We start from the raw sequence: 19,431 nt of genomic DNA, 5'->3' as shown, positions 1-19,431 counted from the left end.
GGGAAGGGTATGTCATATGTCAGTCTGAGCTTGGCTTTTCTACTGCCTGCCTGCAGTTGCCCCCTTTTCCCACTTGTGCTTGATCATGCCAGGGTGGAATGCAGAAAAGAAAAGGAGGGTTTTACTGAACTGTGTAAAGATTTCTGCAGGTCCAGACCAATGAACTTGCACACAGGTAAAGTGATTTGGGAATGTGTCCTGAAATTGTAGCGAATTATGGCTCCCACAGGAACAGCAAAGTGTTGCACTCATCACTTACTGCTATCATATTGGATTTGCTTGCCAAAGAGTACAACTCCCTGAGATAGGGTGACCAGATGTCCTGATTTTATAGAGACAGTTGTGATATTTGGGGCTTTGTCTTATATAGGCGCCTATTACACCTCACTCCACCCGATTTTTCACACTTGCTGTCTGGTCACCCTACCCAGAGGTCACCTTTCATAGTTAATATTTTTCTGGGTGAAATGGTGTTTTTTGCTAAAATATATACTGGTTGGGTAGAAAAATAAAGCAGCATGCCAAATGTGGGCAAGTTAATGTTATATGAGAACCACAACTTTTGCAGTTCTTGACCTTTTTTGTATTTTGAATTTGTAACATTAATGAAGCATTAGGTTGTACATTTTTGACATATAATATATAGCATTTCAGATGTGTGTTTAGAATTGTATAACACAGCCATAGAACTTCCCCAAAATACCTACACCATATCTTTTAGAAAAACATCCAATCTTGATTTAAAAATTATCGGTGATGGACAATCTACCATGACTCTTGGTATGTTGTTCCAGTGGTTAATTACTCTCACTGTTAAAAATTTACACCTTTTTTCCAGTATGAATTTGTTTAGCTTTGGCTTCCAGCAATTGGGTCGTGTTATATCTTTCTCTGCTAGATTGTATAGCCCATTATTAAATCTTTGTTCCTCATGTAGATACTTGTAGACTGTAATAAAGTCACCCCTTAACCTTCTATTTGTTAAGCTAACTAGATTGAGCTCCTTGAGTCTACCCCATAAGGCATGTTTTCTAATCCTTTAATCATTCTTGTGGCTCTTCTCTGAACCCTGTCCAATTTATCTACGTCCTTCTTGAATTGTGGACACCAAAACTGGACACTGTGTTCCAGCAACAGTCACACCAGTGCCAAATATGGAGGTAAAATAACCCCTCTACTCCTACATGAGATTCCCCTGTTCCATCCAAGGATCGTATTAGCCTTTTTGGCCACACTGGCAGCTCATATTCAGCTAATTATTGACCATGACCCCCAATCTTTTTCAGAGTCATTTCTTCCCAGGGTAGAGTCCCCTGTCTTGTAAGTGTGGCTTACATTCTTAATTCCTAGATGTATACATTTACATTTAGTGATCTTAAAATGCATATTGTTTGCTTGCATCCAGCTGACAAAGTGATCCAGGTTGCTCTATGTTATTGACCTATCCTCTTCGTTATTTACCACTCCTACAAATTTTGTGTCATCTGTAAACTTTATCAGTGATGATTTTATGCATTCTTCCAGATCATTAATAAAAACATTAAATAGCATAGGGTCAAGAATTGATCCTGTGGGTCCTGACTAGAAACACTTCCGTTTGATGATGATTTAGTGTTCGCAATTACATTTGTGACCTATCAGTAGCCAGCTTTTAATCCATTTAATGTGTGCCATGTTAATTTTATATCTGTCTAATTTTTTCATCAAAATGTCATGTGATACCAAGTCAAAAGCCTTACAGAAGTCTAAATATATTAAATCAACACTATTACCTTTATCAACCAAACTTGTAATCTCATCCCAAAAAAATCAAGTTACTTTGACACTATCTTTTTTCCCATATAACCGTGTTGATTTGCATTAATTGCATTACCCTTCTTTAATTCTTTATTAATTGAGACCCATATCGGCTGATCCATTATTTTGCCCAGGATTGATGTCAGACTGATAGGCCTATAAATACCTGGGGCATCCTTTTTACCCTTTTTAAAAATTGGCACAACATTAGCTTTCTTTCAGTCTTCTGGAACTTTCCCAGTGTTCCAAGTTTTATTAAAAATAAACATTAACAGTCCAGTAAGCTCCTCAGCCAGCTCTTTTAAAACTCTTGGATGGAAGGTATTTGGACCTGCTGATTTAGAAATGTCTAATTTTAGTAGCTGCTGTTTAACATTCTCCTGAGATATTAGTGGAATGGAAAGATAGTTGTTGTATAATATGACTGCATAATCTGTTTTTTCCCAACTACCAGAATAGAAATATGTATTGAATACTTATGCCTTTTCTGCATTATTATTGATAGTTCGACTATTTCCATCTACTAATGAACTGATTCTGTTATTAGGATTCTTTTTGTTCCTGTTGCACTTTAAAAAGTTGTCCTTTACTGGCCATAGATTTTACCTTGTGTCCCTTTGCTTCCCTTATCAATTTTCTACAGTTCTTATCTTCTGATTTATATTCATTTTCTAAAAGGACATCCAGTCTTGATTTAAAGTCATTGAGAGATGTAGAATCTACCACTTAGTATTTGTGCCAATGGTTAATCACCCTTACTGTTGACAATTTGTGCCAAATTTCTAATTTGAATTTGTCTGGCTTGAGCTTCCAACCATTGGTTCTTGTTATACCTTTCTCTGATAGATTGAAGTCATTTAGTATCTAGTATTTCTGCCCATGAAGGTACTTATATACTGTAATCAAGTCACCTCTCACTCTTCTTTTTTTCCCTAAACTAAACAGATTGAGCTCTTTGTCTTTCACTATAAGGCATTTTATCTATCCTCAAATAATTTTTATGGCTCTCAAATTTTCAAGTTATTTTAAAGAAAACAACCAAGTGGAATATATTTTAGAAAATAAAATCAATATATCATTTAATACTACATCTCGGCACTTTTTGCAAGAGTATTGTAGTATTGTATTGCAAGAGTATTGCAATTTACATTCTTCCTATTTAAAATTTCTACTCTAGTCACAATTGGATATAGCAAGCTTCTTCACTTCCTGTCTTACCTCTTGAGAATTGCTACTATTCTCTTTTAAGAGGATGGAGGGAAGAAGTGGGATTAGCTAAACTGTGGACTGACTGGAAGGGAAGCTATTCCTTTGGCCATCATCCCCTGCGTCTCTGGGGGAAGGAGAGAGTACTGTGCTAATCAATTTTTGCTTTGGAATCCATTTAGATGAAGGGAACTTATATAAATGGAGACCCAATGCCAAGTGCTGGGCTGCAAATAGAGACAGGAAGTGGTGTGGGACCAAATTTTAGGACCTTTAACAAATAAACAAATGGACTAAATCAGTCAAACTGAGTGAGAAGTCTTTGCTGAACTTGATCTAGACCCATGTGCACTGGTAACTGGCACAGTTGCAGGAATCCAGAAGCTGTTTTAGTCTGCAGTCTGGCTTAAATTTTTATGTCTGTTTGTTGTGTCCCCTTTTCCCATATTTAAGTGGCAAGGTCTTAAACTGTGGATGCTAATAGATTTAAAATTAAGTTATATTCTGAAAAATGACTGTAAAAATGGCACTATGGAATTCCATGTTTACTGTCCCTGAGTGGGTCTAGATCAAATTTCTTGGTGCAGAAGTAAAAGGATGCTGACAGTTGGAAAAAACACCACAAACTCATTCTGGGATCTGGAAGCCAAGCTGTGTTCTTTCAGTCTCACACATCAGCACTGGTAAAAAATACATTCTTCAACTGGAACTTACCATTATTAAAGCATTCTGTCGGTGATATGTGAGCCAGAATGGAATCCAGGTCACACACTCTCAGGCTCTGTTTACAATGTCCTGCAGCCCAGACTACTGAGGTGTCAGCTACAGAGTACACCAACGTGTGGCATGCAAACTGCCCCACTTGGATGATACTGGTGCAAACTAAAAAGTACCTAGTTTGTGCTTTAGTGTTTTGGAAGCACTACATTACTGTGAAGTAAACATCTTTTAGTTTGCACTAGCAGCATCCACACAGGGCAGTTAGCGTGTCCCTCTTTGGTGAGCTCTGCAGTTCACAGCCCTGTAGTTCACTGTGGTGCCGTGTAGACAAGCCCTTTGATGTTTTGGCCTTGTATAGCTAACAGGAATAAAACGTAATAATGGTTCACTTTTGTCAGAAATGTCAGCCAGTTGTGGTCTGAATATACACAGGTAACAGATCTGATGAGTGAGTCACTCTTTTGACTATTACCACAATTCAAGCCTGTCCATTCCCCTGATTACATGTACATTGAGTGTGTGGGTCATAAAGCTGCACCGTTAGATAGAGCTTTATTGAGGGGTGGTTGAAAGTTATGGACTCTTACTGATACCTATATTTCAACTGCACTGTGATGCTTTTATATCACAGTGTGACTGCTTTGATGCTAAGGAGGTGAAATCAGAACTGTCCAACCTAGGAAATTTGTTTCAATATATGGAACCAAGGTCTGGGTGATGTCATCATTAATTGTTAAAAAATTAAAGTCTAACTCCTAGGTAAACACAAATACAGCACACAATGTAATGAGATTTTCTACTCTATCAACCAACAAAAATACAAAAAACCCCCAATCTTTAACTTTGCTTAATCACCCTGCAAATACATTTTATGCCCTGCCATTTTATCCATGGCTATTATGCATTCTCTGTTGATCTGTTATAGTATTTTAGTTAATTATATACAACAAATGAGTCTTGCATTGTTATGTAGAAGGTCAGAACCTGAAATTCTACTGATTAAGTCATTTGACATTTTCATTCTTCTCAAAAGATTATCGCATATTGAAATCTTTGCCCCAGTTACTTTTATAGTTAAAATATTATGAATCAGATTTAATCTTTTGGTTTAAAAAACAAAATGTCCAATTTTTCTCTCATGTTGCATAAGAATCAAGAGATGTTTTTTGCAAGTGAGCAAGTTCTGAAAAATCAGCCGTACCTAGTATCGGTGAGTTTAAAAGAACTGGCTACCTAAATCCTACCGATGAAAGAAATAATTACTTGCCAGATGATTTCTCTGTTGATTTCAGGCTGTTCATATATGGTCTTTTGGAAAATGATTATTCTGTGGCTTTCTAGTCTAAAAACCCAATCTTTATTAATATATTTCTGTTTATACTGACCTTATTTCAAAACTGCAGTATGTGTGAATTATAATCCGACTGCAAAAACAAAACAAAATTTAAAATGGAGATGATGGAATAAATATCCTACATTTATTCGCACTTCCACTTTTTAAATAGCAGAAGCATGATAGTGACCAGCACTTGTTAATTTCATACCTATTAAAGATCTTATGTGTCTTCCTAAGAGACCTCAGAATAGGTTGCAGTACTCCAAGCTATATTATTTCCACTGGAAATACAGTAGAACCTCAGAGTTACCAACACCTCGGGAATGGCGGTTGTTCATAACTCTGAACAAAACGTTATGGTGGTTCATTCAAAAGTTTACAACTGAACATTGTCTTAATACAGCTTTGAAACTTTACTATGCAGAAGAAATAATGCTGTTTAAAAATGAAAAAAGCATGGAAACAGTTTCCTTACCTTGTCAAATCTATTTTTTTAAACTTTCCCTTTATTTTTTTTAGTAGTGTACATTTAACACAGTACTGTACGCTATTTGCCATTTGTTTGTTTGTTTTTTGTTTGTTTTTATTTCTGCTGCCTGATTTTGTACTTCCGGTTCCAGATGAGTGTGGTTGACTGGTCAGTTCATAACTCTGGTGTCCGTAACTCTGAGGTTCTACTGTAGCTGATTATGGCTCTGGTGTCTGGCAGTAGTGGGTGATGGCTTCCCATAGCACATCTCTGCTGTTCTGCTCATTGAATTGATTATTTCTCTGTTAACATTATGAACAGTTAGAAAATCATTGATTGTTTCACTTCTAAATTACTACTGAATAATACTCTGTAGCCTTAAATACTCTGTGTTTGTGGGCAGTGGGGGAGGAGAAGAGAATTAAAAGTTTGGTATAAACAGAAAACAGAGGACTTTTTCATTGATCTGGGTGTATTCTTGGTCTTTGCAAATGGAAAAATAATTTTCTTTGTCTTTCATTACTATATTAATGCACATCTGTATCTTGGTTTATTTATTGTGCACAGGGCACAGTGTCATATAATGCATTCGTTTTGTATAGCTAGTGTGTTGACTTTTTAGCTAGTGCCAAATAAGCTAATTATTGTTAAGGGGAAAATGTTCTTTAAGTCCATTAATCTGGTGCAGTAAGATCTTCCTACATGCATATAGTAAATAGCAATAATAAATTACATTTGCTGATTAAACACAAGCTACATTAAAATTTTTATATACTTTTATATATTTCATCATGTTCTAGTTAATCTTTTTAAAGTTTGACTAGAAATACATTTTATTTTTATATTGGTTGTTCAAATATCTATATCTATATCTAGATATAGATATAAACAGAGGCAGTTATTTTAAATTGTAGAGTATATGCTCACTAAGAAAATGGGATAAATAAAGTTTTTTCTCCTACAAGATTTAGGCTAGGATACTAATGATATGTTAAACTTATTAAACCAAATTCATCCTTGTTTAAGTATTGAAGTCACTGGATTAATATAAATTAGTGAATTATAGCTGTACTGAGTTTGATCTGGTCTGTATTTACATCCTGAATGTTGCTCAACCTTTAAATATATAAAGTTGTATAAGGTTGTTAATATTTGTCATAGATTAATGTGGAAAGTCAAGTAGTCTTATCCTAATTTCTGTTTAAAGATTGTTGTGAAGTTGAGGGGAACTGTACCTGCAGTAACGTTCTGTCTGTCCTAATGAATTTATTTTCTTAAGTGAATGATTTTTCCTCTTCCAGTCTAAATTTAGATTTTGTTCTCTTGTAAATTTTTGTGGGGGGAAACCTATTTGTCAGAAACTCTTAATCGTTAGTCCCAAATTGAATCTGCTGTTTCTTACGCTCAGTCTTGACACAGTATTTAAAATTTGCATAATTTCAATATGACTCTAAAGCAATGGCATGTTGATTTTTGATCTGCTGAATCTTTGGTGTTCTGGTCTGCTTTATTTTATAATATATACACACACATACACACACAATTTGTATTCTTGGTCTCTTTCTGCACAAAATATTAATTTTGTTTCCTCCCCCATTAATTAGCATTCGTACTTCATTACTCCTGATCTAACTGGATTGCCAACAATCCCAGAAAGTGTAAGTATGTTTTTTTTTAAAATATCTAACCAGCAGTGTTAACCTTGTTCGATGGGTGTGGCTGAATTAAATTTGTAGTTATGGTCTATCGCTGGGCCTACAAAGTTAGAGCCATATACTGCTTTCCACAGAAGACCTCATACTGGTGTCAATCAGAGGTTTTTACAAAGAATGAGGGGAGAATACAGCCTTTGTCTAATAACAGAATCTTTAGTTAGTGAAAGAACTGCTGCATTGAGCATCATCCAGTGATAAAGAATTATACAAGGTATTTTTATGACTACCACTATTTCTGTACATTGTTTGAACATTTGCACATTCAGTTACCCAATTTGTGTGTGCATTTATGGTAATTATATATACAAATCATGCCTGCCACTTATGCACCTGAGTTATTTGAATATCTGGCCCCCCAAAATTGCATAATTAAATGCCAGAATTAACATCCCATTGAGATGAATGGAAGCAATTTATTTTTCTGAGTGCTGTTGTTTCAAGCTACCTAAGACACACGTGTTCACATTTGGAAGGTGATCTTGACAGCTCTAATGGTTAAAAGATTTTTTTTTGTTTAAATGAAGGTTTGCATTCTACAGAATTCAAATATGTGATGGAGGCCAGATAAATACATTAAGCAGGCTGTAAATGTAGTATCTGTGATCTTCAAGTGTGTGCTTGACTGCATGTTTAATAGCTAGCCATTGAACGCGTAGCTTATTTAAATAGACCACCTTCTTTAAATCTTGCATTTAAATGTGGGATCAAGGGCATTCATGCTATAGCTGGCCATTTGCTACAGTTTTGAAATTATGATATCCTCCCCTTGCCCAGAAAATTAAGTCTGCTCGGTGGCATGAAGAAATTATGTGATGCACATACCAGAATATTGATTCACTAAAGTATTTCAAATCTGTGCCTGCGGTTGATAGATGCTGTGATTGTTGTGAAAGTAATGCAGTACATTTTTATACTGTTCATAGGAAGGAAAGAAAATGGAAGTAGAGGTGCCTTTCTCTACCCTCTCTTTCCCACTCATTCCATTTGTAACTGTGTCCCATCCTTTCAGTCTAAGAAGTAATAAGAAGCTATGATTTTACATGGGGAGTAAATAGATGGGGGCAAACAGTAGTAAATTAATAATAAACTCTAGTCCACTAATTCTTTGCTGTGAAGCTTAAAGTATTGCAATGAACATTTACATTTTATATTTTAAAATATAAATAAATCTGACAATTTTTAGCAAAAAAATAAATAAATCTATATAGCAATATAGAGTGCTTTATTGAAGTGAAGAGCTAGATATACCTTTTGACTGTTCTGCAGCTTTAGCAACACAGAACCGCAATATAAATAAGATGCTATGCAGCTAGTCCTTGGTAAATTAGAATCAATCCAGTCATTGTGGCACACATCTCTCTCAGATGGGGTATTAACATGCTGTTCAAGAGCCACGGTTCCTTTCTCCACACAGCAGTTTGGGTCCTAACAGCCCCTGCCTTCATCTCTTTCACCAGCTCTGAGCCCTGATGCCCCGGGGGCCAGGCATTACTTTTTAGGCCTTCTCCTGGGATTTATTCAGTATGCCCCAATTTATGTGAAATTGGGCCTTTCACACAGTTGCATCCTCATGCTTTGAAAATGTCAAGGCCTTACCTTGCAATTTTTACTCACTCGCCTTTCTCTCCCCCACACCCCAAAGTACAATCACAAGGGAGAAGGTGACCATTCTTATCCAAGCAAAATGTAAACAAATGTTTATTTATTTAAGGTTTATTTGCAGTATTACCCCAGTTCTGGTGCACAGGAATTTCCCCACTCTCTTTCCTGCCCGGTGCGGTCTGGCAGTGATCTTGCTCCGCTACCCCTTAGAGGGGGTGATTGTGTTTGGCATCTTTGTCACATGAAGGGAGGTAATGGCAGAGGGTCTCAGCATCTTCTCTCATCCCCCCCAGTACACTGAGGGCACAGCACCTGTGGGCCAACCAGTAGAGTTGAGAGTAACATTAATCATCATGCCCCTGATCTTTTTGGCATTGTGAGAGCCTGGCAGGGTAGCACACTCTGATGTCATAGCTAGACCAAGGGACAAATTCTACAGGTGTGGAATTGCAAGAAACCTGAAATAGGGGGGAAGGTTTGACCATACAATTGGTTGGGGGTAGTGGAATGTGAGATGCACATCAGGAAGAAACCCTCCCTGCACTCTGAGCCCCCTGGCTGGCCAGTGATAGTTGCTTTCCTGTTCAGTGTAGGAAATTAAGACTCACCGTCCCTGACCATGCAATCTGAGACACCCACCCCCCTGTAATTAGTGAACCATGAGGGCAGACGCTGGGCCACACCATCCATAGAGGCTGGAGAAGCCTAACTGACAGCTGTGAGTCCCATTTGGGTTCCTTGTTCCCACCAACCATGGCATACCCTAAACCGTGGGACTCAGCCCTTTATGGAGTAAATGGTTACCCTGTATAGGTACTGCCAATGGCCAGCTGTCAGGATGAAATTAAGGCAGCTGTCTAGTCAGATCCATTCTACCATTTCACATTAATAAAAATACTAGTAGCTGAAAGCCTGTGCTGTTACACAGGTGTAATACATAGTCATGCATATAAAAGCTGAAAATGACTGAGAACTTAAAAAAATTGACAGTGACAGACCATAAATCCCAGGTAGTGATGGTGTGTGTGGTTGTGTTCATTTTCATTTGGTGGGGGTGGGATTGTGCTGGAGATTTGTGTTGTTTTGTGCAGGTGGCAGATCAGAAGTGTGTACTGCTGTGAGGGGTTATATATATATTTTAGTTATTGTATGTGCTGGTTCTGTTGTTGTGTGGGTGATTCTGCAGAACAATGGCAGCTGGGCCAAATAATCCACCATCTGTGTAGTCTCCTTCATACAACCAATGATATTGTTGTGTGCATATTAGCTATAGAGTAAGGCTAATGATTGGTTGAGTTACCACTGGTATCACAATGGTCTAGGACTCTTGGCATGGTATACATACATGCCTTACTGTACCTGGATGCCACATGGGAATAATTTGTGATGTCAAAATGGCTGAGAACATAAAAATTTGACAGTAACAGACTGAGAATCCCAGTGATGACTGAACCTGGTGATATTCTGAACAAGAAGTGCCCTTAGCAACACTTGTAGCTGTTTCCAACGCTTCACACTGACTCAACAGACATTTTAGGCTTCAGAGTGACATATATTGACACACCTGGAGTCTTATTATACAGATTAAACTTCTTGGTTTATACATTAATGAGGAGGAATTTACTAACGAGACAAGGTGAGTGAGTTTATATCCGGGCCAACTTCTGTTGGTGAGAGAGAGAAGCTTTCAAGCTTACAGAAGTTGGTCCAATAAAAGATATTACCTCCCCCACCTTGTCTCTCTAATATCCTGGGACCAAGATGGCTACAACAACACTGCATACAATGAGGAATTTACTAGTTTAATTTACTACGGTTGGTACTAAGTCTTTGTGAATGCTTTTGTATATATTTTACAAAGCAATGCACTTTTAAAATTTTTAATTTATATTCACCTAAGGCCCAGGATGCATTCATACTAAAAACCCAAAATATAAATAAAAATTAATAGCTGTTTTAAACAGAACTAGCACATATTGTTCCAAAGTTTCCATGTTTCCAAATTTGTTGAAAATACAAAGTTCCTCTCCACCCAGAAGGATAAGTAAATATACAAAATGAAGAGACGATCTTAAAGTTAATTTTACTTTGTGTTTAAAATGGCAAGGAATTTTGTGAATGCAGATATTTAATGAACAGACATGTTTCTCTGGCAGGATTGATTTTCATTTGTATTGTAAGAAATTTTATAAATAATGTACGAAATGTTCCACTCAATTACTCTTGTTAATATATGTTAACATTTCTTTTTTTATTTATTTAAACAGAGAAATCTTACTGAATATTTTGTTGCTGTGGATGTGAACAACATGATGCAACTTTATGCCAGTATGTTGCATGAGAGACGAATCATTATTACCTCTAGCAAACTAAGCACTGTAAGTACTTCACACATCTCCTTTTAAGTAGAATATATTGAGCATTTCATAAAAAGACCTACAGACCTCTGCAGATTTAGATATGTTCCATGTGTACTTGTAAGACAATATCTACATACTTTTTTGATATATGGTTTTAATCTGGCTCTTGAAGTACAAAAGTCTGATTTATATAAGACCTACTCAGATACATTAAGTCAGGTTAATTATTTTTTCTTATCAGGAGATGAGAGTTCTTTAACTCTCCAGAGTTCATTTCTGTGCCTGCTACCCTATAAAGAATTCTTAAGGGCTATTATAAGATCTTTATTATTCACTTGTGGCTTATTCCATTGGAGCTACTTGAAGGAAATCAAGAGGCCATGATAATAGCTGCTATCCTAACCAGGTAATAGGTAGATTCATCTTTGTTGCAGAGTAGTGGTTTGGGGTATATACTGTAATAGCTCTGATTTGGAACAGCTCTTGTGGCTGATAATAATTTACAACTCAAAATAGCATTTTTATGACAGGTTTTAGGGTACTGCCCACAAAGAAATGTTTTTCCTTATGTCAGTATAGACTGGAGAAATGAAAGAATGGCTATGTTTGGTTACAAACACATATCTAAATATTCAGATATTCTTTTGTTTTAAACGTTGAGATTTTCTTATAGTTTGCATGCTTGAGAGGTTAACTCAGGTTGCAAGTGACTATAATTTTACAAACCAATTTGTGTTATAGTATTTATTTGTCATTTAGTAGCTTTAATCTTTTGTTAAAACTCAGTCACAGAAAATCCTTTTATTTCTTTTAAGCAGTGCTGGATAAAGCCTTTTATCTGACACATTTTTCATAGTAGTAATTCAACATTACTAAATTTACTAAAGAGTAAATGAACAGTTTTCCTTGGGAACAGGATTTAGATGCAGTTTTAAAAACGCAATTCGGAGCAACTTTTCAGAGATAAACAGATGTTCTATTTTGTTTCTAAAAACAAATTTCTATGTTATGTAATATTTTTTGAGATCTCAGAGAATATATGGTATATAAAGATTAATTTAAATTCCATTGAGCCAAAAAGGAAATTTTGTGGGGTGGGGAAAACCCTGTGTTGCGAAAGGATGCTAGTAAGTAGCAGCAGTTCCTACAATTAAAAAAGAAAAAGAAAACATCACAAGTCCCCAAATGTATAACTTGTTGTGTGGGCTGCTGCATCGTGCAGAGTCCCACGTGACTTTAGTGGGTCTTAATGCAAGCACATCAGTTCGCATGCCTCAAGGTGCAGGAGCAGAGCCAAGCTAAATAAACCATAAATAGTTTGTTATTGAATGAGTGATGTGCAGCTTTTAGAAAGCAGTTGATGATGTAAGTACTGTAAGCTTGCAAAAAAAATTATTCTATTAAAATCCCAGTGCCTTTGACTTTTAAAAGCTAGATCTTTTCCTTTAAATTCAGACTAGGCTAGAATCTCCCATTTCAATCATACAGTCCAAGATTTATTTCAGTTTATCTAAAATGCATCCATCAAGAGTAGTGCATGTACAAAACTTATCAATAAAAGTTAAACAATAAACAGTTTTAACTGATGTCCAAACGCAGAGTCCTCCCAGCCTCCCCTACCCCAAACCAACATTTCACATCATCTGCTTCCCATCACTTCACCCATCCTCCCTCCCTGAAAAAGCCTAGGAGACCAGATGAGCATCACACCATGAACAACAAATTTGGACTTTGTCAAACCAATGAGGGAAGAGACTTCTAAAATGGTTGCTCCTTCACAGAAAACACCTTGATCCTCACCCTCTAGGCTGAACAAACTCTGACCTATATTCTGAAGTCCAGAGGAGGTGGACAATACATAGAATTAAGCCATTTTTGCAGCTCACCAATCCAGCTGCATGCTTGGTCCCTGATAAGAGATATAATATCCATAAGGGTGCAATAAATAGCCCCAGTGATGCTCTAGGAGAAGAGATGTGTAGGAGTCACTGTGGTGTTCCTTATACCCCTACAAGAATCCTGTATTAGTCAGTTAAACCAGGTTTAAGTCTGCTTTGTGCTGGAAAGCTTAATGGGATGTATAATCTGACCTGTTTTTGCCTAGCTCCCTCCCATTTAAGACCAGGGCTGTTAGCCTTCATATCTCAGTTGATCTCAATGGCATAGTAAGACACTGTGACCCAGGAACCTCTTAGTTCCAACTGGCAAGGGGCACAGAGGGGGCACATAGGGGCTACAGGAATCTCCTGAGTCTGGTATGAACATTCTAGTTCACCAAAGAATGTCATGTGAGGTCTCGAATAAAAGCCAGTATCACATGCATCATCAATATCACTGTGAAATGCATGTGCAGATGTTGTGCAAGGAATTATGTGTATATATACAGAAAATATGTTCTTAATATCTGTGTCTAGGAACTGGTCAGCAGCAAAGGTGCAAAACAGATTTTCTGTCAGACAACAGATGTATTTCCATATATCTTTTTACATGTACATTGAGTATGGTTTTGTTCACAATGGGTCTCCTATCACCAGTCTGAACTGAATGCAGATGAAGGATTGTGAGCACTTCAGAAAGAAACTAACTGAGGGAGAGGGGGAGAGAACCTTATCTGGAGGTGCTCTTCAAAGGTTTGCTCTATTATATTTGGGGGGCAAAGAAAACACCCCTATCGTCCTTCACTGAGAAAGTAAATGTGCAACGAGTTTGCTTCGTGACAAAGGGGTCTCAGCCAGGATTGTTTGAAAACATTGTAGAGAACTTTGGGTGAAATAAACTTCTTTAGACAGTAGGTTAACCTGTTACACCTCTACCCCGATATAACGTGACCCGATATAACACGAATTCGGATATAACGGCGTAAAGCAGCGCTCCGGGGGGGCGGGGCTGCGCACTCCAGTGAATCAAAGCAAGTTCGATATAACGCAGTTTCACCTATAACGCAGTAAGATTTTTTGGCTCCTGAGGACAGCGTTATATTGGGGTACAGGTGTACTTTGAATTTAGTCTCTAGAAAATGGGTCATGATTTTGTTTTATATGTAACCATTTGTTTCTAATATTTTTACTCTCTATCACTTGAATCTCTGTTTTTTGATAATAAACGTATTCTTGTTTTTACTATAAATGTATCTAAGTGCTGTGGTACTAAGCAAAGTGATGATTCTGAGTTGAATCTTGCAAGCTGGTGTGTACTGTTACTTTGGGAACTTCAGGCCTGTTAATTTTGTGAGTGTTCAGTGGATGAACCCTCAGGGCTTGGCGTGTGCCTGTTGCTACCTGTACAGGGAGAACAAGGCCTGCTGGGGTCTGGACTGGACGAGCAGCTGTATTTTGAACTATCTGACGTTTCTGATCAGTTTTAAGATGCAGCGTCATAAAAATTGCATTGCAATAATCCACTAGTGAAGTGACATAGGTACTATGGTGAAATCTTCACCGGAAAGAAAATGTTGCAGTCTCTTGACCAACTATAGGTGAAAAGATATTCTTGTTCAGATAGCGATCAAGGCCATCTCAAAACAGCTTAAGATATAATAAAATCCCCAAGTTGTCAACTCGAATAACAGATCGCAGACAAATTCCCATGAATGAGGGAGCTGATATCACTTCCTCAGTTTCTTCTGGTTATTTTTCCCAACCTACCAACAATCTCAGAGTCTTAACTGGATTAAATTTTAGTCATCTAGCCCATTTCCAAGGCACAGTACTGGCAAAGACAATGTTTCCTCTGAATTTTCTTTGTGCTGAGTGGGCTATAAACTCCATTGAGTGTTACATTTTTGTCCTTGGGCAAACTTACAATTTATTATTAAGGACCAAAAAAAAAGAGAGAGGGAGAAATCCCTCACAGAACTGTGTGAGAGCATACAAAGTGGATTGCAATTGCTTTTTAGAAAGATTACATTCTATTGTATAAATGAGTATTTCAGGACTGTTTAAAGTATGGATTATGTAAATGTGTAGTTAAGGACTTTAAAAAATGCGTACTACAATAGAGTATCATGTATGTGTGTGTCCAGGGAGTTTTAAAGACATGTATTATTGTGCAGTAGTGTGCCAATAGTTGAACAGTCAGTTGGAATGTGTGAGATCTTCTTCCACATCTAGTAGCGATGACATCCATAATTAAGTTATGAGCTGTTGCTGACAATAATTTTGTTCAGAATTCTTAAATTCAATCATGAAACTCAGGACCATGTATGAAACTAAAAATATCACATTTGTCATTTGTTGGTACTCTGGATAACTGTACTCACAAACAAAACCAATTTTTGCCATGTTCATGCAATAATTAATGATAATACAAAAAAGGAAAAAAGTCACATTACTGATATTTGAAAATTGGCTACTGTAATTGTTACCGAAGGTATTTTAGGAACATCTGTGTCACATTCAGGAGCCTCAGCCCTTGAGGGAGCTATCCTACCATCTCCTCCTAGGAGCCCCTATCTCCCCCAACCCCACTCCTTATCCCTCCCTGTTGGCACTGAGAAGTGGGTGCTGAGATGCCCTGTCCTGCCAAGGGAGGGGGGAAAAGCTATCTGCTACCTACATCCTATTTCTGCAAATGCTGCTCATTGGGGGTAACTTTTTTTCTTGCTGTCCCCTGTCCCTGGGATTTTCCCCTCTGCCACTCTCAGGCAGCACTTCTCCTTCTTTCTTAACCGTGGCTCCTACCCCATCCCCGATTTTGCCTATCTGCCTCTCTCTTTTCTCTGCTTCCACCTGTTTGACTCCCCTGCACATACAATTTGACTTCCCTGCATAAATTCAGGCCATCCCTCCCCTCCAATTTGCTCTCTCTGTACTCTGGTTGCCCCCATTAATAGCAGGGAGCCAATTTTAGTTCTGAGTGACGGAAGAATCGGCAGTGGCTTCAGCAAATGTTACTGAGCATGCTTCGATTGCCCAACCAGGATCAATAACAGCAAAGTAGCAAATCATGCCAGGGAGCAGTTTGTGCCGCTACAATGTGTATTAATAAAAATATTCCAAATAAACAAACAGTCTCTATTTGAGTGATGTGTATGCTAGATTTTGTTCTTTTGGCTATTGCATGTATAAAATAATATTTTGTTGACTGTGCTGAAAAGGTATCCTTTTGATATTCCCATATTAAATTTTGATTCTTAAGCAAATTTATCTTTCAAAGGTAGTGATATCAAATGCATTTTATTGTTAAGGGAGTTGTCCCTTATTTTTGGGGTTAACTCAATACCAAGTGTTTATGACAGTTCATGAAGACTGGGTTGTGATGTCACTTTCAAGTTATCAGCTCTGTTTCGGTTCACTATCTCAGGGCACTAAGGACTGATAACAAAAGGCATAATTCAAGGCTTCTCTCAATCTCTCCTTACCCTTCTTTTGAGGGGGATGCAAAATTACTTGAATATATCTGGAAAAAAATTCTTTTAAGCTAGCACTTCTCTGCTATAAATTTGATGTGTTTGTTGTATTCAAGATAAAGGACTGGCCCTGGCATGAAAGCAAGAGAAAAATACAATATTGCGTTTATAAAGAAGGTTTACTTTGAGGGAGGGAGTATATAGAAGAGAGCGTTGAATCATTAAGTTATCAATTAGCCTTTTTAGTCGGTGATTGGACCATTTGCATTTTTAATCTAATTTGTTCTAATAGGTTTAACTCAGTGAGACGCTTGCATTTCATTCCCAACCAAGCAGGCTTCTGTTTTGTATGCATCTTTTCATAATTGCAACTCTGTTTACTCTTTTGCATGTTTCTATAACTGATTTGCTATGGTTATTCTTCTATTTTTAAAAAACTCCCTTTGCTTGAATTTTAATAGCAATCTGCATGGCGAGCACAAAAAGGTGTAGGTGGAAACTTCCCTGCACTAGTTCTATTATAGCTTCATGGCCATTATTTGCCCTAGCTGTTGACTCTTTTACTAGTACAGCTTTCCAACTCCCTTTAATAATATGCTTGTCATCAACCTTGCAGCTTGCTTGGGGCTTAGTGTTAGAGTGGGCTAGATTCACCTCGCCTGAGGATCATGTTCTGTAAGATCTGTTTGTAGCAAAAACTACAATTTGTAGCTTTTGAACAGGTATCTATAAAAGAAAAACAAATTACATTTTGGAATGAGTGAATGAAACAACGTGTGGGATATATTCACAGAGGTGATTTTTGTTGTTTCACTTTAACTGAATAAGGAGGACTGGTCTTAGATGTCATGTTAAAATATTGAATATTTTCGTATATTAGTATTTTAGCATCCACTGCTATATTTGTATGAATTGTTTTATTAATTAAATGGGGATATAATAGTTTTAATGCAGTTTATTTTTTATTCAATGTTTGCATAAATTATTAAGCTAGTGTGGAAAGCTTTTCTGGTAAGGCTGAGCTAGAACATTGATTTTATGCATGCTGTAGACAGGCCCTAGATGTTTAGGCCCCAAGTGAACCTGCTGTGGTAGTCTACCAGAACATCATACCATACTCTCATGTATTCAAAGCAAAGGAATAAATCATGATTTTACAACAGTGCATCAGTTGACTTATTGCTGTTTTGTGACCGGAGGTAGGAAGGATTGCTGTTTAAAGCCATGTCATCGGTTCTCAAGTCAGTCAAGCATGAAGGCTTGTCATATGCCTCTATAATTGTACCTCACCAGACTTTCTCTAACTAGTCAGCTGGGGCTGTGCATTTTGTCTCAAACACCCGGCTGGCCAGCGTCTGACAGGAGCTTTCTCATCATGCTGTCAGTAATATGTTAACTAGAGTGTATCTTTTGTGGCCTATGTGGCAGGTGGAAAGGAAGCTTCACTTTAAAGCAGATGTCTAAATGTTATCTCCATTTTGACCAATATTTGTTTTAGCTAATACCAGCCTGATAAGTCTGTAAGCACTGTAGTTAAAATTTTGACTTCACTGTCTGTGAGCCCTTTCTGGAGAAGCTTACATATAAAGGAATGCACTAGGAATTCTTTCACTATGTTAATAATAGATGCAACTGTTTTTTGTAGGTATTTGACTGTGGGCTTTTCCTTGCTTATATGCAAAGAAAGCAGCCCCACTCAGTCACTGAATACAGCATAGTTACTTGGATTGAATGGGGTCTTTAGAATCTTGTTGAGTCCGTATGGATTACTTTTACCCATTAAATTCTATTCAGCTCCCTTGCCTTGACAGTCATAGTATCTATAGTCAACCAGGGACTAGGAAGACCAGACGACTCCTTTGAGGATGTGATGCAGCTGACCAGCTGGTAGGAATGCAAAGCACAGTCTCCTTAACTTAAATGCTAAGCGCATCACCTTTGCACATCACTTTGCTGCTTCCTCAGCTGACCTTAAAAGAGAGATTCATGAGTTTGTTCCCAAATTGATGTGTCCCTAGGTGGTATTATTGTCCACTGAGTCACAAAGCAAGTTCATCATTGATTGTCTATGTTTGCCCTTCCTTTAATAATATATTTGTGGTTCGTAGGCTGCAGATTCATCCTTGGCCATGTTTAAAGAATAACTGCTGACCGGTACTTTGGTAGTGGGGCAGATCCTTGGAGTGGCTGTAGAGCACACAGTGTAAGTCAGTGAGGAAGGGGTGTGGAGCTCACTTTTTTATTTCTCAGTCCTGGGTTGGCCGTTTGCAGGAATGTTCTTCAGGTGTAAACTGAAGGATCCAAAACAGTATCTGGGGATCAGCTCCAGTTGTGCCCATATGCTGGGGGGAGGTACTGGCATAGAAATTGCTATGATGGCTCTGTGCCTCCAGAGTGATCCCCCTACACTGGGGTGATTCTCCCACGGCTGGTTATACCAGTTCTTTAAGCAGATTCTGCTGGTGGTGCAGTGCAATATGGCTGCTCTTCATCTGAGAAACTGATTGTAAACTTTATAGCAGCAATCATGTCGAGTAGAGTTATCCTGATAATTCTATGCAAAATCATAGAATATCAGGGTTGGAAGGGACCTCAGGAGGTCATCTAGTCCAACCCCCTGCTCAAAGCAGGACCAATCCCCAGACAGATTTTTGCCCCAGATCCCTACATGGCCCCCTCAAGGATTGAACTCACAGCCCTGGGTTTAGTAGGCCAATGCTCAAACCACTGAGCTATCCCTCACAGACTTAAGGTGAAATTCTGCTCTCAAATATATGCACAAAATTCCAGTAAGGTCAGTAGGGTGTGTGTGGACATAGCCGAGGGCTGAATTTAGCTCTGGAAAGTAGGAAAGTGATATTAATTTGTTATCCCATTCA

The 19,431-nt window shown here is 37.8% G+C and overlaps 1 protein-coding gene across 2 annotated transcripts in view; it reads left to right on the top strand.

Annotated features, from left to right (window-relative positions):
* Positions 1 to 19,431, top strand: part of LOC112115852 (DENN domain-containing protein 1B) — a 266,079-nt gene that overhangs the window by 139,965 nt on the left and 106,683 nt on the right. For both annotated transcript variants that reach the window (XR_002908855.2, XM_024213050.3), the window contains exons 8-9: positions 7,133 to 7,186; positions 11,113 to 11,223. Coding sequence is in view for 1 of the 2 variants with exons in the window: in XM_024213050.3 (XP_024068818.1) it covers positions 7,133 to 7,186; positions 11,113 to 11,223 (165 nt within the window). In the remaining variant the exon portion in view is untranslated. The remainder of the gene's footprint in view (positions 1 to 7,132; positions 7,187 to 11,112; positions 11,224 to 19,431) is intronic.

Source organism: Terrapene carolina, unplaced genomic scaffold (genome assembly GCF_002925995.2).
Source record: "Terrapene carolina triunguis isolate 2854851 unplaced genomic scaffold, T_m_triunguis-2.0 Scaffold210, whole genome shotgun sequence".
In the NCBI taxonomy this organism is placed as follows: Eukaryota; Metazoa; Chordata; order Testudines; family Emydidae; genus Terrapene; species Terrapene triunguis.
Note: the sequence above shows the minus strand (reverse complement) of the source record. Positions and strands in the feature narration are given on the sequence as shown.